General features: G+C 41.5%; 1 protein-coding gene across 1 annotated transcript in view; it reads left to right on the forward strand.

Annotated features, from left to right (window-relative positions):
* Nucleotides 1-497: 497 nt before the first annotated feature.
* Nucleotides 498-19,681, forward strand: part of LOC145406371 (organic cation transporter protein-like) — a 240,965-nt gene continuing 221,781 nt past the window's right edge. Inside the window, exons 1-3 of the mRNA XM_080277539.1 lie at nucleotides 498-556; nucleotides 5,210-5,321; nucleotides 13,421-13,524. Of these exons, the coding sequence (XP_080133665.1) occupies nucleotides 498-556; nucleotides 5,210-5,321; nucleotides 13,421-13,524 (275 nt within the window). The remainder of the gene's footprint in view (nucleotides 557-5,209; nucleotides 5,322-13,420; nucleotides 13,525-19,681) is intronic.

Genomic DNA, 19,681 nt, shown 5'->3' on the forward strand with positions numbered 1-19,681 from the left:
AAGATTAATACATCATCAATATAAACAACACACCCTGCCAAACCCTCTGTTACAACATTCATGAGCTTCTGAAATGTGGCTGGTGCATTCTTCATACCATATGGCATTACAGAACATGCTAAAGTCTTTCCTAGTGTTACAAAACATGAGATCTCCCTAGCACGTTCAGTCATAGGTACTTGCCAGTATCCCTTTAACAAATCAAACTTACTTATGTACCTAGCCTTTCCAATCTTGTCTATGCAATCTTCCACGCGAGGGAGAGGGTAAGTGTCTGTTTTGGTTATCTGATTAACACGTCTGCAGTCGATGCAAAGCCGCTGTGACCCACCTGGCTTAGGGACTAGAGTGACAGGAGAACTCCACTCGCTCTGACAGGGCTCAATCATCTTGTGGTCCAACAGGTAGCCAAGCTCCTTCTGGATGAGAGGAACTTTCACTGGGTTCACACGGTAAGGAGGCAGTTTAATTGGCTTTGCGTCTCCAACATCGACATCATGCATCAACTCAGTGGTTCCTCCTGGAGTGTCACCGAACACTTGCGGGTACTCCTGCAGTAATGCCGAAAACTCCTGCCTTTCCTCGGGAGCTAGATGAGAAAGCTTAGTCTGGAGATCATTCATGATATCAGGATTCTTCCGCAAACTATCACTCAGGCTCATGTTGCATGGGAGAACTTCAATTGCAGACTTGGGTGGAACAGCTACAGTGCAGACTGGGTTATTTTCGTCCTGCCTATGATATAACTTGACAAAGTTGCTTGTTCTTTCTACGATCTGGTGTGGCGATGACATAGTTGACATCACTGAGTTTCTTCTCCACGAAATAAGGACCACTAAACTTGGCTTGAAGAGGTTGCCCATGCACCGGTAGCAGAATCAAAACCTGATCTCCTGGCTGAAAGTGGCGTAACCTGGACTTCTTATCATACCAAGTCTTCAGCTTCTCCTGAGCAGCTCCTAAATTCTCTCTCGCTAGCTGTAAAGCAGTGGACAGCCGTTCTTTGAACTTCATCACATACTCCAGCAGGTTGACGTCATTTTCCTCCGACAGCCAGCATTCCTTGAGTAGGTTAAGGGGTCCTCTTATTTCATGGTCAAACAGTAGTTCAAAGGGTGAGAAGCCCAGTGATTCATTTGGAGATTCTCTTGCGGCAAATACAACGAATGGAAGACCTTTATCCCAGTCTTTCTGATGTTCCAAACAGTATTTCTTGAGCATCGATTTGAGTGTTTGATGATATCTCTCCAACGCTCCTTGGGTCTGGGGATGGTAAGCTGAAGACATGATCTGGGTGATGCCCAACTCTTTCAGAGACTGCTTGAAAACATTTGACATCAAATTACTTACCCGGTCTGACTGTACCTCCTTGGGCAGACCAAACTTTCTGAAGAACCCTAGCATTTCCTTAACCACGTTCTTTGCTGAGATATTTCTAAGTGGAATGGCTTCAGGATAACGAGTAGCCATATCAATCAGGGTCAACACATAAGAAAATCCTCAAGAAGTCTTAGGAAGAGGGCCCACAATATCCACCAACACACGGGTGAATGGCGCCTCAAAAGGAGGAATGGGAACTAGAGGTGCAACCTTTTCTGTCTGATTACACTTCCCCACAACTTGACAGGTGTGACAAGACTTACAATACCAGGAAACATCTCTGAAGATACCTGGCCAGTCGAAGTGTTTCAAAATGTGTGCCACAGTCTTCCTCACTCCAAGGTGTCCTGCCAAACTAGAATCATGAGCCACTCTAATGATATCCTGCCTACAAACACGAGGGATGACAACTTGATGTACAACCTCCCATTCACAGTCGGCTGATGCTGCTGGGGGTCTCCACTTCCTCATGAGTACTCCTGACTTTATATAATAACAAGTAGAAGCACCAGCTGACTCTTCCTCACTGAAAGCAGAGTTAGCTAGACCTTTCAACTCAGGGTCAGCAACCTGCAACTGAACCAACTCTTGACGAGACAAATTATCAACACTACGGGGTACTGCCTCATCTGGTGAGTGGTCCAAATTAGCAAGAAAAGTGTCAGCTAGGATAACATCATCATCATCATTATCCTCTAAGTCACCAGTAACTTTAGACTTAGGCCTAGGGACAGCACATGCAGAGAACACATCAGGGACATCACAATCCTGGGTCGCAGCCACTGGCTCACTAGACAACTGAGGAGCTGGACACACTTGACTTCTACCAATATCATTTCCAAGTAAGAAAGTTACACCTGATATTGGAAGTGTCTCAACCAACCCAACCATAACGGAACCATTAACAAAACCAGACTCTAAATTCACTCTGCACAGAGAAGTAATTATTTTTTACACCTTGTAAGATTACAGTTTCATCAGAGGAATTAACATTAGAGTCTGGAACACTGGTCAGCATAAGGGATTGGCAAGCACCTGTATCACGATATATTTTAACTGATTTCCTGTCATGATTGTCCAGAGGACTGACAAAACCATCAGACAGGAAATTAGCACATAAACTCTTGAGAGTGTCACCTACGTTACTGCTCAAAAGAGGAGCTTCATCATGAGAATTTAATTTACCCCTCAAAGCAGGTTCAGTTAACTCAGTTAAAGAATTCTGGGAACTCTCAAGCGTGGACACTTGACCAATTGACTGAAAATTTAAAGACTCGTTTTTGTTCACATCATGCTGTCTCCTGAAACATTTCTCCGTAGTATGACCAAGCTTACTACAATAAGTACATTTACTTTTCTGAAATCTAGAGGTGAAGCTGGTATTTGCTTCCTGAGAAACATCATCTTTATTCTCTTTCCTGTTACCTGTACTCTGAGTAGAGGCAACGTACTTACTCTCAGCTTTCCTTTTTTCTTTAGAATATCTCTTGTGAGTGAGAACATATTCATCAGCTAAAACTGCAGCATCAGACAAATTATCTATTCTTTTCTCATCAAGATATAGGCTTACATCATTATTAATACACCTTTTGAAGTCCTCCAGCAAAATCATCTGCTTAAATTTACCAAAATCAGAATCCACATTCTTAGAATTTAACCACTGCTCTAAAAGATCTTCTTTGATTTTTGCATACTCAACATGGGATTACTTATCTTGCTTATAAGTTGTCCTAAATTTTACTCTGTACGCTTCAGGAACAATCTCATAGGCCTTAAGAATCAAGCTCTGAACTACATCATAATTATCAGATTGATCCTGAGGCAAAGATGCATAAGTTACTTGAGCTTTACCGGTGAGAACAGTTTGAAGGAGTACTGGCCAATACTTTTTGGGCCAATTAAAACCTGTAGCTACCCTCCCAAACAACTGAAAATACTTTGTTAAATCAGATTCATTAAAAGGAGGGACAAGTTTAACATTTTTAGCCACATCAAAATCATCAGAGCAAGATGATCCAGTTCCACATTGTTTCATGCGATACTCATGGTCTGCCTGAATCCTAGCAAGTTCAACTTGTGCGTGAAACTCAGCCTCCTTAGCACGAGCCTCCTGCAGGGCTAGCTGAAACTTAGCTATTTCAATCTGCGTTTGCTCATCTGGAGGAGTTAGATTAAACAAGCTTTCATTAATTATGTCAACAATTTGATCTTTAGCATGATGAGAGCGAACAGCAATTCCCAGTTGTTGAGCAACAAGCTTAAGTTCATTCTTTGTTCTGTTTTCTACATCCAACAGTGTTTGCACATTTGACAAAAAATCTTTGGCTTCATCAAGCGTAGTAATAGTAGACATCATGAATAAATCACAGTCACAAAATATCAGCCAATATCCCTATGATAATATCCTGAATATCCTGATAAGAGGTTGCCAAATTTATGTTACGGAACAGAGAGAGATAATGAACACTCTAAGTTAGAACACCAAAAATCACCACTGTCCCGCAAAGTTCCAGGTTCAAAACAAAAGAGTTAGGTAAAATTACAAGTTAAATTTTAATGCTCAAACTAACAACAAAACATTCAGGACTCATAAGGACAATGTAATGGCAAAAACAGGTTAAATATATGGTTAACTGCAATAGCCTCTATTAACACGAAATTATCAAGGGTAAATTTATCTAAGTCAGCCCTGATAAAATGAGAAAACCGGATAATGCTCAGTTGATGCAATATATATTATTACAGATACAAAATATTATTACTACTGGCTGACAGCAAAACCTTACATTAATCACAAAAACCTCACCAGGCCTACGAATTAACACCTCATGCTATACAGTACAAGAAAAAATGTAATGACAATTATACTCAAATTACACAGCAGCTAGATGGTTGGAGACTTCCTGAGCACTCACAAAAATAATAACACCTGTACAGGGGAGGACAGAGATGTGAACAAAATGAGGAGTAGATCTAAGTGGCAATTAATGCAGAGACTGAGCTCATTATGTAGGGGCCGGCAGAGCTTGATACAACTTGCAAGAAGGACGCGCAAATGAAGCCATAGGGGACAAAGAGTTGACATTCCTGCTCTGAACAACAGAAAGAACGACTTACTCTACTATAAGGGAGGAGGGGGGGAGTGAGGTAGAACACGCACTATGGAAGCCACGAGGCGAATCGTGATCAAACATGCAGCACACTGTACGTTAGAATTATACAAAGGATAATGAAATCATAGGCTATGTAACAATATATATATATATATATATATATATATATATATATATATATATATATATATATATAATTAACGGGATACCTTCCTGTGGTAGCATTGATGTAACTAGACAGTTCTGCATTCCAGCTACGCAAACGTCTCCCAACTCTCCCTGTCCCGCGAATGAAGATAAAGAGCAGAAGAGCAGCTTCAGCCTGCAGTCCACCGGGTTCACATCCAGATGAGACTCCGGAAAAACAACAACAACAAAAACAACAGACGAGGATCTTGAATTTTTTAAGATCTTGCAAGTTATATTCGTTTCAGAGCATCCTAATATTAACTGGGAATTATTATTATACTGCACCTGATGATAACATTGTCATAGAAGTAACATCTATGTCAGGTCTTCACTGTTTAATTAGATTTTAGATTCTCCTTCGGAAAACTATGTTTGAAAACAGATGAGACAAAAATTATACATAGCAGCAGCAGTAAATGCTTCCTGAATCATTTGCTGTGGCTAAATATGTGTCCTACAAATAAGTCCTACGGGCATCCCGGGAATGTGTAGCCACCCCTTAACTACTCTCTTCCCCACCCCCTCAGTGACTCATGCAGCTACCTGGCAGAGGACGCCGAGACGGGCAATCCTGTCAAACAGCCATGCACCCAGTGGGAATTTGACAACGCCACCTTTACTTCTACAGTCACTTCAGAGGTCAGCAAAAAAGCAGACTTTTCACTGCCTTACATAATCCTTTTGGTAGTGACTAATTTTTAGTTTTTCAGTCAGAATCCGCCATCTACTTTTTAATTATTATTTCCGAGATAGATTTAGCTTATGAGAAATTTCTTCTGCTGTAACGGTTAATGAAGTTGATATATAATCCCCCCAGTTTTAAGCGTCTCTCAATGAGGTGAAAAATTCCGTCTGGAGGTTGCAATAATTCCTTCTTGATGAATAAATTTGTGTCCCATTAGCACTTTAAGAATGTATAATTATTCCCATCAAATTAACAATTATTATTACAACTGCCACTAGTTCTTCACTAGTGTACGATTAACTATGAATTCCAGCATACTTGACCTCTTCCTTACAACTAATCTTTCGCGTATGCTGTTAATCTTTCCACACCGTTGGGCTCCTCCGATCACAACCTTATCACATTAACCTGCCTTCGCTCCAGTAAGACATGTGGACCCTCCCAAGATGCGTCGGTTGTGGCACTTTGGAGCTGCTGATTGGGAGGCCCTAAGACAGTACTTCATTGATTTTCCCTAGAATGATTATTGTTTCCATGGCCGACAGCCATCTGAGGATGTCTTGCGCATTACAGAGGCAATTCTGTTGGGCATGGAAGCATCTTTCCTTTCTCATAGCCTACGTCTAATGAAAAAAAAAAAAAAATCTTTCAATCAGGCTCGTTCTAATGCTATCCACAACAAGAAGGAGGCCTACAAAAGGTAACGGAGCCAACACACCCCTGAATCTCGCCTCTCTTATGTTTCTGCCCAGAAATTTGCTAAGTCTGTTCTTCGCACTGCAAAAAATATCTTCGTTCGTACTTAATGCTCTGAACACTCCAACTCGAAGTCTTCCCATTCCTGGCACCTTGCCAAAACCCTTTCCAACAACTTTACCTCATCATCCTTTCCTCCTCTTTTCCGCTCTGATGGCTCTGTAGCTATTTCTTCCACTAATAAAGCAGAACTCTTCGGTCAGACTTTCTCCTCCAGTTCCATCCTAGACGATTTCGGTGCTGTTCCTTCATCACTTCCCCCCCCCCACCTCCCCATGGCTGACATAAAAATTTTTTCAGTTGATATATTTTCTGGCATCACTGGCCTCAGTAGTAACAAGGCATATGAGCCTGATGGCATCCTTCCTGTTGTCCTCAAGAACTGTACATCTGTGTTTACACCCTGTTAGGTAAACTCTTTTGCCTTTGTCTATCAGCTTGTACCTCTCCTTCTTGTTCGTAGTTTGCTCACATTCAGCCTGTCCCAAAGGAGGGTGATAATTCCTATCCTTCTATCGCCCAATTGCTTTAACATCCTTTGTTTCTAAAGTATTCGAGTCTATTAACAACAAAATTTTAAAGCATCTTTTTATCACAACCTTCTTTCTTATCATCAGTATGGGTTCCGCCAGGGTAGCTCCACTGGCAGTCTTCTCAGCTTCCTTTCAGACACCTTGTCATCCTCCTTTCCGGACTCTTGCGAAAGCTTTCCCGTTGCACTTCACATCTCAAAGGCTTTCGATCGAGTCTGGCATAAATCTTTAATTTTCAATCAGTCCCCTTACGGTTTTTATCCTTCTGTCTTTACCTTCATGTATAGCTTCCTTCCTGGTCGTTCTACTGCTGCTGTTGTAGAGGGCCACCGTTCTTCTCATAGAGGTATCAATAGTGGTGTTCCTCAGGCCTCTGTCCTATCACCAACCCTCTTCTTTTTATTCGTCAATGACCTAAGTTGTACATCTAACCCTATCCACTCATACACTGATGATTCCACCCTTCACCTTTCCATTCGGTTCCCCAACATATCTGTACCGTAGTTTTCCTTCTAATGACTTATGTATATTGCACAAATCTTTTTCAAGAGTATAATTTTGCAAAAGAAATGTCTATCCTTTCTTTTAGAAAATCAGTTATTGTCTACACTACAAAAATCATTATTTTTCTATTTCACTTAGGTGCATATCATTCTCCATGTAGAAACTTCCATACACAGGCACCGTTTCCTCACTCGACAATGGCACATTCACCTCTAGTTTCCTCCAGATCTCACTTTCACTCAACCCCATCCATGCATGAGTGGGCAGCTTGGCAGGGGTAGAAGTGGAAGGGGGTGAGTAGGTAACAGCAGCGACAAATGTATCGGACAGTGTAGAAGAGGAACTCTTCACTCCCAGCCCTCCTGTGGTGCATGGTCAGTGCTGTTTTCCTCTCTCCCCTATCCTTTTGTGACACAGTAGTGACGAAAAAAAAAAAAAAAATGACAGTCATTTTAACCCATGACAAGATAAGCAAAACTGCTATGTCCATCAGCCGGGGTTTCCTGAGCACATGATTTTCGATTGCCAATGCAGTAAGCTGTGCCTCAGGGGTTAAAATCCAGAAAAAGAAAGCTTGTGCTCAATATTGGTGGATTCTAAAAAATATATGTTATACCTCATGGAGAACCTCAGTCTTGACTGCCACATCATACCCTCCACTTCAACTGGTATAGAAGATGGTGAGGAAAATGAAAGGCATACATTCACCTTCTCGTTGCCCAGTCCTGAGATTCAAGGATCTTCTGTATCCAATGTCCATGAAATAGCTTCAGCCCTTGTGGAGCAGTTTTGCAGTGTTTCACATCCAGGTTTCTCCGAGCGACTGATGTTTCTGACGTTCATTGAAATTAGACTTTTGTTTTTTTCAGTCTATTGAGTGGGAAGCTTATAATGTATTCTTTATTCTCCATGAACTGTGGGCTACTCTCCAGTTCTGCATTGACTTTGTTCCTGGACATGATGTCATTCCAGCTGCCATGATTCGCCATTTACTGTATGAATCTTATATGTTTATTTTTTATTTTTTGTCAGATCTTTAAAATGGAGTAAGCAATCAGTAAGGCTTTTTCATCTAGACAAGATCTAGTAAATGTATATTTTTCATCCAGAAAAGGCATACAGTATGGCACTATGGCATCCAGAGTCAACTTCACAGTTTGGGGCTGCATGGCAGTCTGCCATTGTTACTTAGCGACTTCTTGTCTAACTACAGGTTTTAGTTCCAAGTGGGCTCCTCACTATCTGTCCCTCGACTTCAGAAGGAAGGTGTGCCACAGGGGAATGTGTTTAGTGTTCCCTCAAGTTCTGTTATCAGTGGCATAATTGATTCCCTGCCAGAGGGAATGTCTTTCTCTCTTGTTGTGAGTGACTAAGCAAAGCGGTAGTCTGGCTCCTGGATATCTGCTGTCGAGAGAAGAATGCAACTACCTTTGGACAGGATCATCAGTTGGGCAGACCAGAGAGATTTCCATTTTTCTCTAAAGAAAACCATAGTTATGAACCTTTGCAGAATCAGAGGTGTTCAACCAGACCCAAACCTATTTCTGAGTGGGCACCAACTACAGTGCATGGAGGTGACCAAGTTTCTTTGCTTAATGTTTAACTGCCGGCTGACTTGGGATTTACATTTGAAACTACCCAGTGTCTCGTGGGGTGCTGACTGGAAGATATTTCTTCATTTGTATCAAGTCTTATCTGAATCTGAACTTGCCAATAGTTGCAAGGTTTACTCCCCTGCTACGGTACCATGATTCAATGTCCTTGACTCTCTGCATCATTCTGGTTTGAGACTTGCTGTTGGTGTTTTCAGGTCCTTCCCAATTCCTAGGTTGTTGGTGGAAGCTGTAATGTGTCCCTTATTTCTGCTGCAGAGGTCATTAATCACTCGTTGCTACAACCTTGAGAGCCGTATGCTATACTCACTGACTGCTGTTTGCGTGTCACAGTAGTCTTTCTTTTTTATCATTCTCATCCTTGAATGTCACATCCCACTGGATACAGGATCTGGCAGAATGTGGAGGACTTCGATTTTTTGTGCAATGCACGTCTGCCCTGTCTAACTCCTATGGGTTGCTCCATTGTTCTGTCCAGAGGTGCAGGTCTGGGGAGATTTTGAGGGTATCCAGTCTTCAGTCTCTTTCCATACTTTTAATCAGTTATGTTTGGAATATTCGTCCAATCACATAGGCACTGACCCTGTATATAAAGAGGGTTCGAAATCAGATAATGCTGCCGAATTTGGAGTGGTGTTCCCAAATTTTATTAGGGTGGAAATCTTCTAATATACTATAGCACTAGCCCCATGTGTGTGTGTGTGTGTGTGTGTGTGTGTGTGTGTGTGTGTGTGTGTGTGTGTATTTTGGGCATTTGAAACTACACATAGAAATAGCACCAAAATTGGCAAAAAAATTGCAAAAAATTAGCTGATGTGAAAAAACTTGGTCCCATCATGATTGAAAAACTTATACTATATTTAATGGGCGATCAAATTTTGACCAAAAAAGACCGCTTCCGGCATGAGTGCATGAAATTAAGATTGCGTTCACCGTAGAGTTTTTGATGGCATTATTTCTGTGTGTGTGTGTGTGTGTGTGTGTGTGTGTGTGTGTGTGTGTGTGTGTGTGTGTGTGTGTGTATTTTGGGCAGCCGAAAGCACACATTCAAAACGCACCAAATTTGACAAAAAAATCGCAAAAAATTCGCTGATGTGAAAAAACTTGGTCCCATCACGATTGAAAAACTTTAACTATATTTAATGAATGATCAAACTCTGACCAAAAAAACGCGGCTCCAGGCGCCCAGTCGGTTGCCATGGCCGAGTAGTTAATATCTCGGACTTGCGAGTGGACAACTTGGGTTTCATTCCCGAAGCTGCAAATAACACAATCAATTAGTTAGCTGCAAAAAAATCCAAGTGACAATGTTAGACTAGAACAGCACATAAACGGACCATCATGGGCCCTTCCATGTCGCCTTGACGGCTGATAGTGACAACGTTAGACTAGAACAGCACATAAACGTGACATGGATTACCTGAAATGATCGCAACGCGTGCGCAAAGTGCGAGGAAACAAGTGAGAAGCACTAGGAAATGAGTGCAAAGCACGAGAAAGCGAGCACACAGCGCAAGAGCCCTATGCAGGAGCAAGTGCGACAGGGCCCGAAGGGCACACGAGCACTTGTCTTCTAGATAGCTTTATTATACAGTATTGCAGAAATCTCTGCTTTCATTATGGCTCTTGAGCTAATATTAACATATGAAAATTTTATTTTACGGTTTTTGGTGACTTTTAAAGTGCCCTTTTGACCATTAAGTATTGTAATTCAGCTCAATTCTTGGTTCTTGTCGTTTTCGAGTGGCCTTTGGTGATTATGGAACGAGATAAACTATTTTGGTTTTGTTGGGTTCCTGGGCATGTTGGTGTGAAGGGCGGTGTCAGGGCAGATATATTAGCTAAAACCGTGCCTTTTCGGTGAACCCCTGACAGTTAAACATTTTTTTCTAATGATACGATCCCTTCCTTGAAGTCTGGGAATCGTGACTATTGGCAAAGACAGACGGATGTTGATGATAAAAGTACATTAAAGGAGATTTGTCAGAGGGTGGTTTTGCCAAAGGTACTCTCTTCCTTGCCTTGGCAGTTACAGGTGGCTGTTTTCTGGCTTCGTATTGGACATTCCCAGCTTAATCGTGGGTTCATATTGTGTAGGTGGGTCTCAACAGTATTGTGATGACTACCTGGTCCCCCTTACTCTCTGCCATTTGCTGGTCGAGTGTCCGAGTCTTGGGGACCTGCGTCTGAGGTTTTGTTCGTAAATATAGGGGGGAAAGATGGTGCTTACTCCCTGTATTCTGTGTTGGAGAAACCTCAGTCTATGCAGCTGACACTTTTAATTTTCTAATGGAGCAGAGCTTCCTCCACATTTTATAGTTAATTATCCTGTCTTTCTATTTTTTCCATTGTTTTGCTATTTCTTCTTGGAAGCAGATATTGACATGTTCTAGTCTGCAGGCCATAACGTGTGTGTGTGTGTGTGTGTGAGTGTGTGTGTGTGTGTGTGTGTGTGTGTGTGTGTGTGTGTGTGTGTGTGTGTGTATGTGTGTGTGTGTGTTTGTGTGTGTGTTTGGTGCCATATGACTAAGTTGCTGCAATGCCAAATTATTATTTAATAATTCAGAACATTCTCTTCAGCTTATCCATAACAGCCTAAGAGTTAATCTCAGAGCTCCTGAAAAAAAAAAAAAATCATCCATTCTAATTAAAACCATGATTATGAAAGGGAACGTAGTTACTTATTCAGTGTTCAAAAAACACTGAATGACAAAACCCTTATATCCTGGTAAGGTCGCCCAGTGTCACAAATGGCTATGGAAGCATCACAGAGATGACTGTAAAGAATGATTTTGTTGTAATAATAATGATAATAATAATAATAATAATAATAATAATAATAATAATAATAATAATAACAATGATAATAATAATGAATACCAAAAAAATGGGATGAAAGAGCAGTGCATCCTCAAGTAAAATAGGTAATGAAGACAGTCCTTATTATATAAACGATTATGCTGCATTTTGTACTGGTAACCTTAAGATAATTTATAATTCTAATGTATAATCAATACTAAATCCACTTAAAAATACATACCATATTCTTCCTGTCACTAAGGAGTAGTAAAATAAAGCTTCACACAACAGGTCAAAGGAGGGTTCTCAAAGGATAAATGTTAACAGAATGAAATGCTGAAGAAAATTAAAGTCCTTTCGTCACTGGGCACATATATACACTTAGTAGAAGAATGGTCAGACCTCAGTGTAAGCAGTAACTTATCAATTGTACATTATTGCCATACCTACAAGGACGTCCAGATGTAGTGCTTGCCAGGAAAAGTGTCATTCCTTCATCCACTCACTCAGTTACTGTCCTTTCTTGATAAGTGGGTAGCAAGCCTTGTGATATGTGTGTTAGAAGAAGAAAATATTGCACAGTGGTAGACCTCGCACCAAGCCAGGTGCAGGGGGGAGGGATCTCTGAAGGCCACCCCAAATCGTGTGGCACAGCAAGTTTTTTTTACTTAGGACTAAGAATTTCTCCACAATTGTTGCACTACAATCGTGCAAGAAGGAGGGCGGCCCCTGATGGTCTCATTCAAATTTATTAAGCACTGCAAAAGGTTTTAACGAATGAACAAGAAATTCCACATATTGGTAGCAATTCACCCGGTAACGTTTAGGGAAGGGAGGAACCGCCGAATGTCACTCCTAACAGAGACTGGGGTGGACCCTGAGGAACATGGCAAAATTATTATGCATGGTCATACTTTTTAACTAGAGAACAAGAAGTTTTGCATATGGTAGGCATTTATCTTAGTTACGTTATAGGAAGGATAGGACCCCCGATGACCACCCCTCAAGCACGGAGGAGGGGGGGGGGATGGACCCATAGGGACAGCGCTGGAGTTATTCTTGTTGCCCTAGAACATGAGATTTTTTATAATGGTAGATATTTACTTTGGCCATATTTTAGGTAGGATGAGTCCCCAAAAGTTTTCACCCATGTAGGGAGGGGATGGGGCTGTGTGGGTTCCTGGGTAAAGGTTTTATCCATGGGCATGGCTTTTAACCTAAGAACACGAAATTTGCGCGCTGGTAGAAGTGTACACCAACCACGTTTTATGCAGTGTGAAACCCCTTATGGCCACCTCCGTGTTGGGAACTGGTTTTAGGGGGTACAACGTCACAGGTTTTATGTAGGCACACGAAAGTTTGTCCAGTAGTAGACCCTGACCTGGTCCACGATTTACAGAGGGTGAAACTCCTTGAGTTCGCCCATCTGCCTCCCCCATAATATTATTTCTTTCCTAAAACAATACTGCATGGTGGTTGCGGGAAATCTGTCATCTTTTATTTTTAACCTGGTGAAGTTATCAAACCCCTTTATGCTCAACTGAAGGCAAAGTGTAGTCACAAAGATGGGTCAGTTTGACTAGTAAGCACAGAGGCTCCTACTTCAAGTTTTCTCATCCACAGGTTAATAATAAAGTTATGGAAGTTGCAGTTCCATCAGACATAAACAAAATGAAAAAAGGTATTGTTATCCTGACAGGCTGACAGCTCCCCTCATGACAATAACGCCACCTCCTCATGACAGCACACGTTTAAATACTGTATGCACAAGAAGGAAATAGCGAAGAAACAACATTCATAACAATATTTGCACATGTGAACGACTAATGTATGATTACACGGCAACAGTTCCAGCTGGTGTGTGGAAAGCGGTACTATCGTGCCACATATCAAAGCATGTACATGTTCGGCATGCTGGTGGGTGCACTCTTCAATGGATTCCTCGCTGACAAGTAAGTACATCTTTCACATATATTACCGACAGGCTGTTCACTGAAATTATTCTTCAATCACCTTTCAGAGGTGTGATAAACTCCTCCATCTGATGTATGATTTTCTGTTCACAGGCATATTTTACACAGTTTTGGATGCAAGTCCATCATTTGTATAAATTGTAATAATAAATTAGAGGGAAAAGACTAGCAAGCACTTATTTTAAATTGTTGTAAATAAGTTTTACGCACACTATCTGGCAACAGAAGACAGGAGCAACATTAATGTGTGTAATATCTCTCAGACCAGTTTTAAACAAATACTTCTGATCCATTTTCAGCAGAATTATGTATTATTACAGCATTCATATATAGTGATGGTACTCAATAAAAAAAATTAGTTAAGGAGGAGATGCCTTAGCACATCATATATATATATATATATATATATATATATATATATATATATATATATATATATATGGGGGAGGCGGTGGCTCAACCGTTAGAGAGGTGGCCTGCAGTCCTACTGGACCCAGGTTTATATCCCCGCTGGGGCTCGGAACAGTTTAAGGATTTGACTTTCACAAATTCAGACTTTATTGATCTACCAGAAGACCCGCCGACATTTAAAAATACCCCCGCTAATACCAATACAACAGTCCTGTATGAGAAATCCCTAGCATGTATTTAATATGGACGGCGGGTGTTAGGGCCGAAGTGGTGACATGTAGAGGTGTATGGTATGTAGGAGGACTACTGGGCCTTGAGAGCAGGCTTTGAAGCCTATGCCCAGAGTCGGACACATAATATATACAGTATATACTCACTCTGGGTATAATATATATATATATATATATATATATATATATATATATATATATATATATATATATATATATATATATATATATATATATATATATATATATATATATATATATATATATATATATATATATATATATATATATATATATATATATATATATATATATATATATATATATATATATATATATATATATATATATATATATATATATATATATTATACCCAGGAACTATCAGTTGAGGCATGCATCGTTAGTAATTGGTTAATGAAACATCATGGGTGGAACTTGTCTCTCAAATAATATTGAGTAGTACCATAGTTTGTCCACCATAGCTTGGTGGTCTCTGTGGTTTTGTATCATGCTGGTATGTGTGAAACAAAGTGTTTTTCGACGAAGAGTAACCTTTTTCAAAATTCACAGTGAAATATGTTACACCCAAAAATATATGAAAACACCGAGAAAATCGTTTTGATTATTTCATGCGATTTTTATGTAATTTGGGTGCTGAATTAAAAAATGAACAATTTTGTCTCCATCACATTATTTTTTTTTCAGAAAACATTTAAGTTTTCAATTAGTGTTTTTTTTTATATATATTTTGCACTGCATAATTATTTACGTATGGATATTTTATTACAATGACAATATGTTTGAATTTAGTATTTTCTAATATTAATATCCACGTTTAAAACATCAAGGCCAGAATATAGCTGAAACACAACACAGTGATGAGTCATACCAGTATTTGAATTCAGCATATGTATCTCAGTGTGACTCAGTTCAGTAGTGCGCTTGTAAATTGCTTTCAGTGGAGTGTTTCATCTTATATCACAGACATATTTATCAAAAATAGTGGTGTTTTATTGAAGAAAGTAATATTTATTTTTTCTTTTTCAATTACAGATAAACTACAATTTTGTTGTACTGTTAACGGTTATATAATGGCGTCTAGAGGTTGTGTGATATTTTTTGCTACATTTGTGGAAACAATTTTTAGTGAAAATACAGTGACAGAACATAAGTGACTTTTAATTTAAAAAAAAAAAAAAAAAAAAGGCTTATTACGCCTACTTTGAGTTAAAACTTGGTTACCAGGACAAAAAGTCGGCCAGTCACAATGTCTGTTCTGTTTGTGTTGAGGACTAAGACAATGGACAAGAAGTAAAAAGAAGGTTCTTGCTTTTGGTATTCCAGCGATATGGAGGGAACGCAAAAATCATAGTAACGATTGTTATTTTTGTTCAGGCAAAATTCAAGGATACAACAAAAAGAATCAGAAAGAACTTGTCTATCCTAATCTTCCATCAGCAATAAGACATGTAGGCTACCATATGGACCTCATCTGCCAATCCCTACTCCACCTGATAGTCTTGATTATGTAGAAACTCACACAGAGGAAGAAAGTGTTGCAGTAGATGATGAAAAATTTGTCTCAGTATGTTCAGGCAATTAGCTACAGCTATTCTTTCAGGATGAACTTAATTATTTCGTAAGAGACTGCGGTCTTCCCAAAGATGCTGCAGAGCTCTTGAGGTCCCAATTAACCCCTGGCAGTTGACATTCCGGAATGTCTGTCAAGGAAAAGGCGGTTGATTTTCCAGAATGCATTCCTATTCCACGGGCCTATTATATGCCAGGAGTGTGATGTGGGTCTTTGTATCGATTGCATCACAGAATACCACACACTGAAACATATTAGTGTGAACAGCTGTGGTAATATGTAGAATTGTACATAATATTTACATACCTAAAATCATAACTGCAGAGACGTAAGATAAAAAAAAAAAAAAGTATATAAAGTGTGCAGTGTTCAAAGTGCACCATGAAACACAGAACAGTGTACATAATGTAAAATAATACATTTTTTAGTCTGATATTACATATACGAGCAGAAAACAAGACTCTCTGCCCACCTGCTCTCAGTCGCGTGCCACTGAGAGTGACCTTGACACGCCACCACCCCTCTCACTTACCTCTCACCACCCAGTCCACGCGCAATTTGAAGAGAGTAAAATCATTTTTTTTTTTTTTTTTTTTGGGGGGGGGGCTATTCTGATCCATTTATGCATGTTTTGCTTGGTTTCATAACACTTCATTTTTTTCCAAAATAATCTGCCCACACGTATGTAAAACTGGATAGTAGCCTGCCGTTTAAGAGTTAAAAGATAAGTTATTACATCCAGACACAACTTTCTCTTGATATCAAAATAGAGAAAAGGGTGCATCATATTTCAAGAAAGATGGATCCTTGGTTTACTGCACTGACACAAGCGGCTTAGTGTGGAAACTTGATAGAGATTATGTTGTACTGTAGAGGAATGGAGACTATTTGAAGGGTCATCTAAAAGTAAGGTGACCAGAGTCCCGCTTTTAGGCGGGACAGTCCCGCTTTTTTTTACATTTGTCCCGCTTATTTAACCCGCCCCGTCCCGACGACGTATGGGTACGTCACCACGATTTGCATTTGCCAGTCCCGGCGACGTACCAGTACGTCGTGCAATTGCAATGTGCATAATTTCGACAATTTTCAAATTTCGCGCTTGATTTTAGTGTACGCATTCCCTGCCTGACCTTCCTGCCTGCCACCAGGCGGGGACACTGGCGACCCGCGCGACTCCACGCTAGCCCGCCACTGCCTCACCTGGTAGCCACGGTCCTGCTCAGACATGGCTAAGAGAGGTCTCTCAGAGAGCTGAACCCAAGTCGCCCTGGACACCTTTGGTCATGACAGTGATTCCCTCACTGGATGACGAGGAGATGTACAAAGATTATGTGCACAGATGAGGAAGAAACTACCTCAGCAGCGACAGGAAGTTCCGTCACCAAGGAAACGGCAGTACGTGACTTGCACTGTGCTGCTGTAGAGAGGGGCAGGAGGCAAAGAAGGCACGTGGTATGTCATATCCCTATCCCCAGCGTGCCTTGGAAGCCGACCGAGGCTCGAGGACGAGGACGAGGACGAGGACGGAGACGTGGGACGTGCTGCCACGCAGTATGGGCGGGAGGTGAGTCACGACGTGGCCCAGAGCGCACACCACGTCGCCTAAGCAGGTATGGGCCAAGCATTCTGTTTGGGGCGGTAGGAAGTGAAGTGGAGGGAGTGGGGAGTGAAATGGACATTCCTGGGATTAGGGAAAGGAGAGTGAGGTGGGTGAGTCATTGCTCTCCCTACGAGTGTGAGGCGGCAGAGCGGGATCACGTGGGCCAGTGCGGTGCTCCTTTATCACGTGGGGCTGTGAGGGAGGGGGAAGGTGGGGGAGGAACCACTCCAAAGCACGTCTTATGCTCCCCAATATCCCCTAACACGTGGTCGAGCAAGGTTGCGTGAGAGAGCACGTGGTGTGGTAATGGAGGGGGAAGGTGGGGAGGAACCACTCCCCAGCACGTCTTCTGCTCCCCAATATCAAACTATTTCATCCCCACAGCCCCCCAATGGTTCCTCAAGGCCGTAAGGGTAAGGGAAAGGAAAGGGTAAAGGGCAGAGGGAAGAGGAGCACAGTGGGGAAGCCCTCCGCATCTCTTTCTCCCCAACCTCCCTTTAACCAGGATCTCTCCCACCCAGACGGGTATGTGATGGGGACGAGGGATTTGTGTCGTGGGATTGGGAGGATGGGAGTGATTTTTCTCCCCTCATTCACCCCTTCACTGAGCAGGGGCGATCTGGCTGCATTGCACCAGGTATTCACTGTAATTCAAGCAGGTTGGATTTTTTCCACCTGTTTTTCAGTGAGCTGTTGATCAGATCGTGCTTCAAACAAACCTGTTTGCAAAGCCAGCTGCCAGAAAGTGAAAGATTGGGAAGAAGGAGTAGGCATTCAATGATTTATGATTACCCTGTCTCCATTCCAGAAATGTTCTTATTTTTTGCCCTTGTCCTTTTGATGGGTATAATAAGAAAATAGAATTCCTGCTTACTGGACTAGGGACCCTGTTATGTTTACCCCCATATTTGGTCAAGTGATGAGCCGTAATCGGTTTCAACAAATTCTAAGTCGCCTCCATTTTTATGATGCTAATGACCCCTGAGTAAATACAAAACAACACGGACAAAATGAGGCGAATTAGCTGGACGATCACCTCAGGCAAACCTTTCGATCCTCATTCTATCCCTATAGAGATCTCGTCATAGACGAGAGTCTCGTGTTGTGGAGAGGCAATATTTCATTCAGACAGTATATACCCAGCAAAAGGCACCGTTTTGGGTTCAAGATCTTTGTTATGTGTGATTGTAGGACTGGATACGTGCAAGACATAGTCTTGTACAATCGCACAGACAGACATAATAGAAGATCGAAGTATAGGACTTTCTGGAGCAGTGGTAAAGACGATGATACAAGACTACCTTCATCGTGGTCACGTTCTCTACCCGACAACTGGTACATCAGCCCTTCTCGCTCGTTATCTTCACAGACATGAAACGGGAGTATGTGGAACTGTGTGCTGTGAACCGGCGTCACATGGTCAAGGTAGGTGGAAACTTGCAAGGAGTGAGGTTGTCTCTTCAAAGCAAACAACATCCTTGCAACAATGTGGAACCACAACAGAGAAGTAAGCCTCTTGGTCCACGGTTCACCGCCCCCTTGATGGACCGTACTGATTCTGTTGATTACCATAGCGAGAGCAGGCGTCGTGTTTGGAAACCTGAATGTGTCATGGACTATAATATAAACATACCGCGGACCAGTCAGACTCATGATATCGACGGTAGAGTGTGCCAGGACCACGATGAAGTGGTATAAGAAACTGTTCTTTCACTTGCTAGATATCACTGCTCTGAATTGCCACCACCTTCACGCCATGACCACAGAGTTCAGGAAACCTTTGAAGGGTTTGTGAGGGAGCTCACACGAGAAATTCCTTGCAAAATATGCGGTTGGAAAGGCCCCAACAGCGCCTACACTGCCCCTATTACCCACACTCCCCAGAGAATATCCGCCCGCCATTTCCCCACTCCTATCCCGCGCCCCAGCCCAACAGACCTAGGGCCCCAGCTTAGGTGTCACGTGTGCAGTAATTCCCAGGTGCGACTCACGACACAGAGGAAGGACACCCGCCATGAGTGCGTGCAGTGTGACGTGGGTCTGTGTATTCACCCATGTTTTAGTGAATACCACACGTTGCTGCAATTTTAGCATGGTGTGATTACAAAGGACGCAGAAATTATGATGTAAATGCGACAGACAGACGCTCTGTGAAAATCAGTCATGTGGATCGCCAAATATTAGTATAAAGTGCCTACGGGTAGAACATATGTAAACATTGCGTATATAAATCTGCCCTAAGTTGAAACTTACATAGAGAGGGTTGTTTGATGCGATATTCTTGTCGCTCAGTGCAATAAA

The sequence above is a fragment of the Coenobita brevimanus genome, chromosome 8 (genome assembly GCF_032717465.1).
Source record: "Coenobita brevimanus isolate Jiangsu-jjx chromosome 8, ASM3271746v2, whole genome shotgun sequence".
Lineage (NCBI taxonomy): Eukaryota > Metazoa > Arthropoda > Malacostraca > Decapoda > Coenobitidae > Coenobita > Coenobita brevimanus.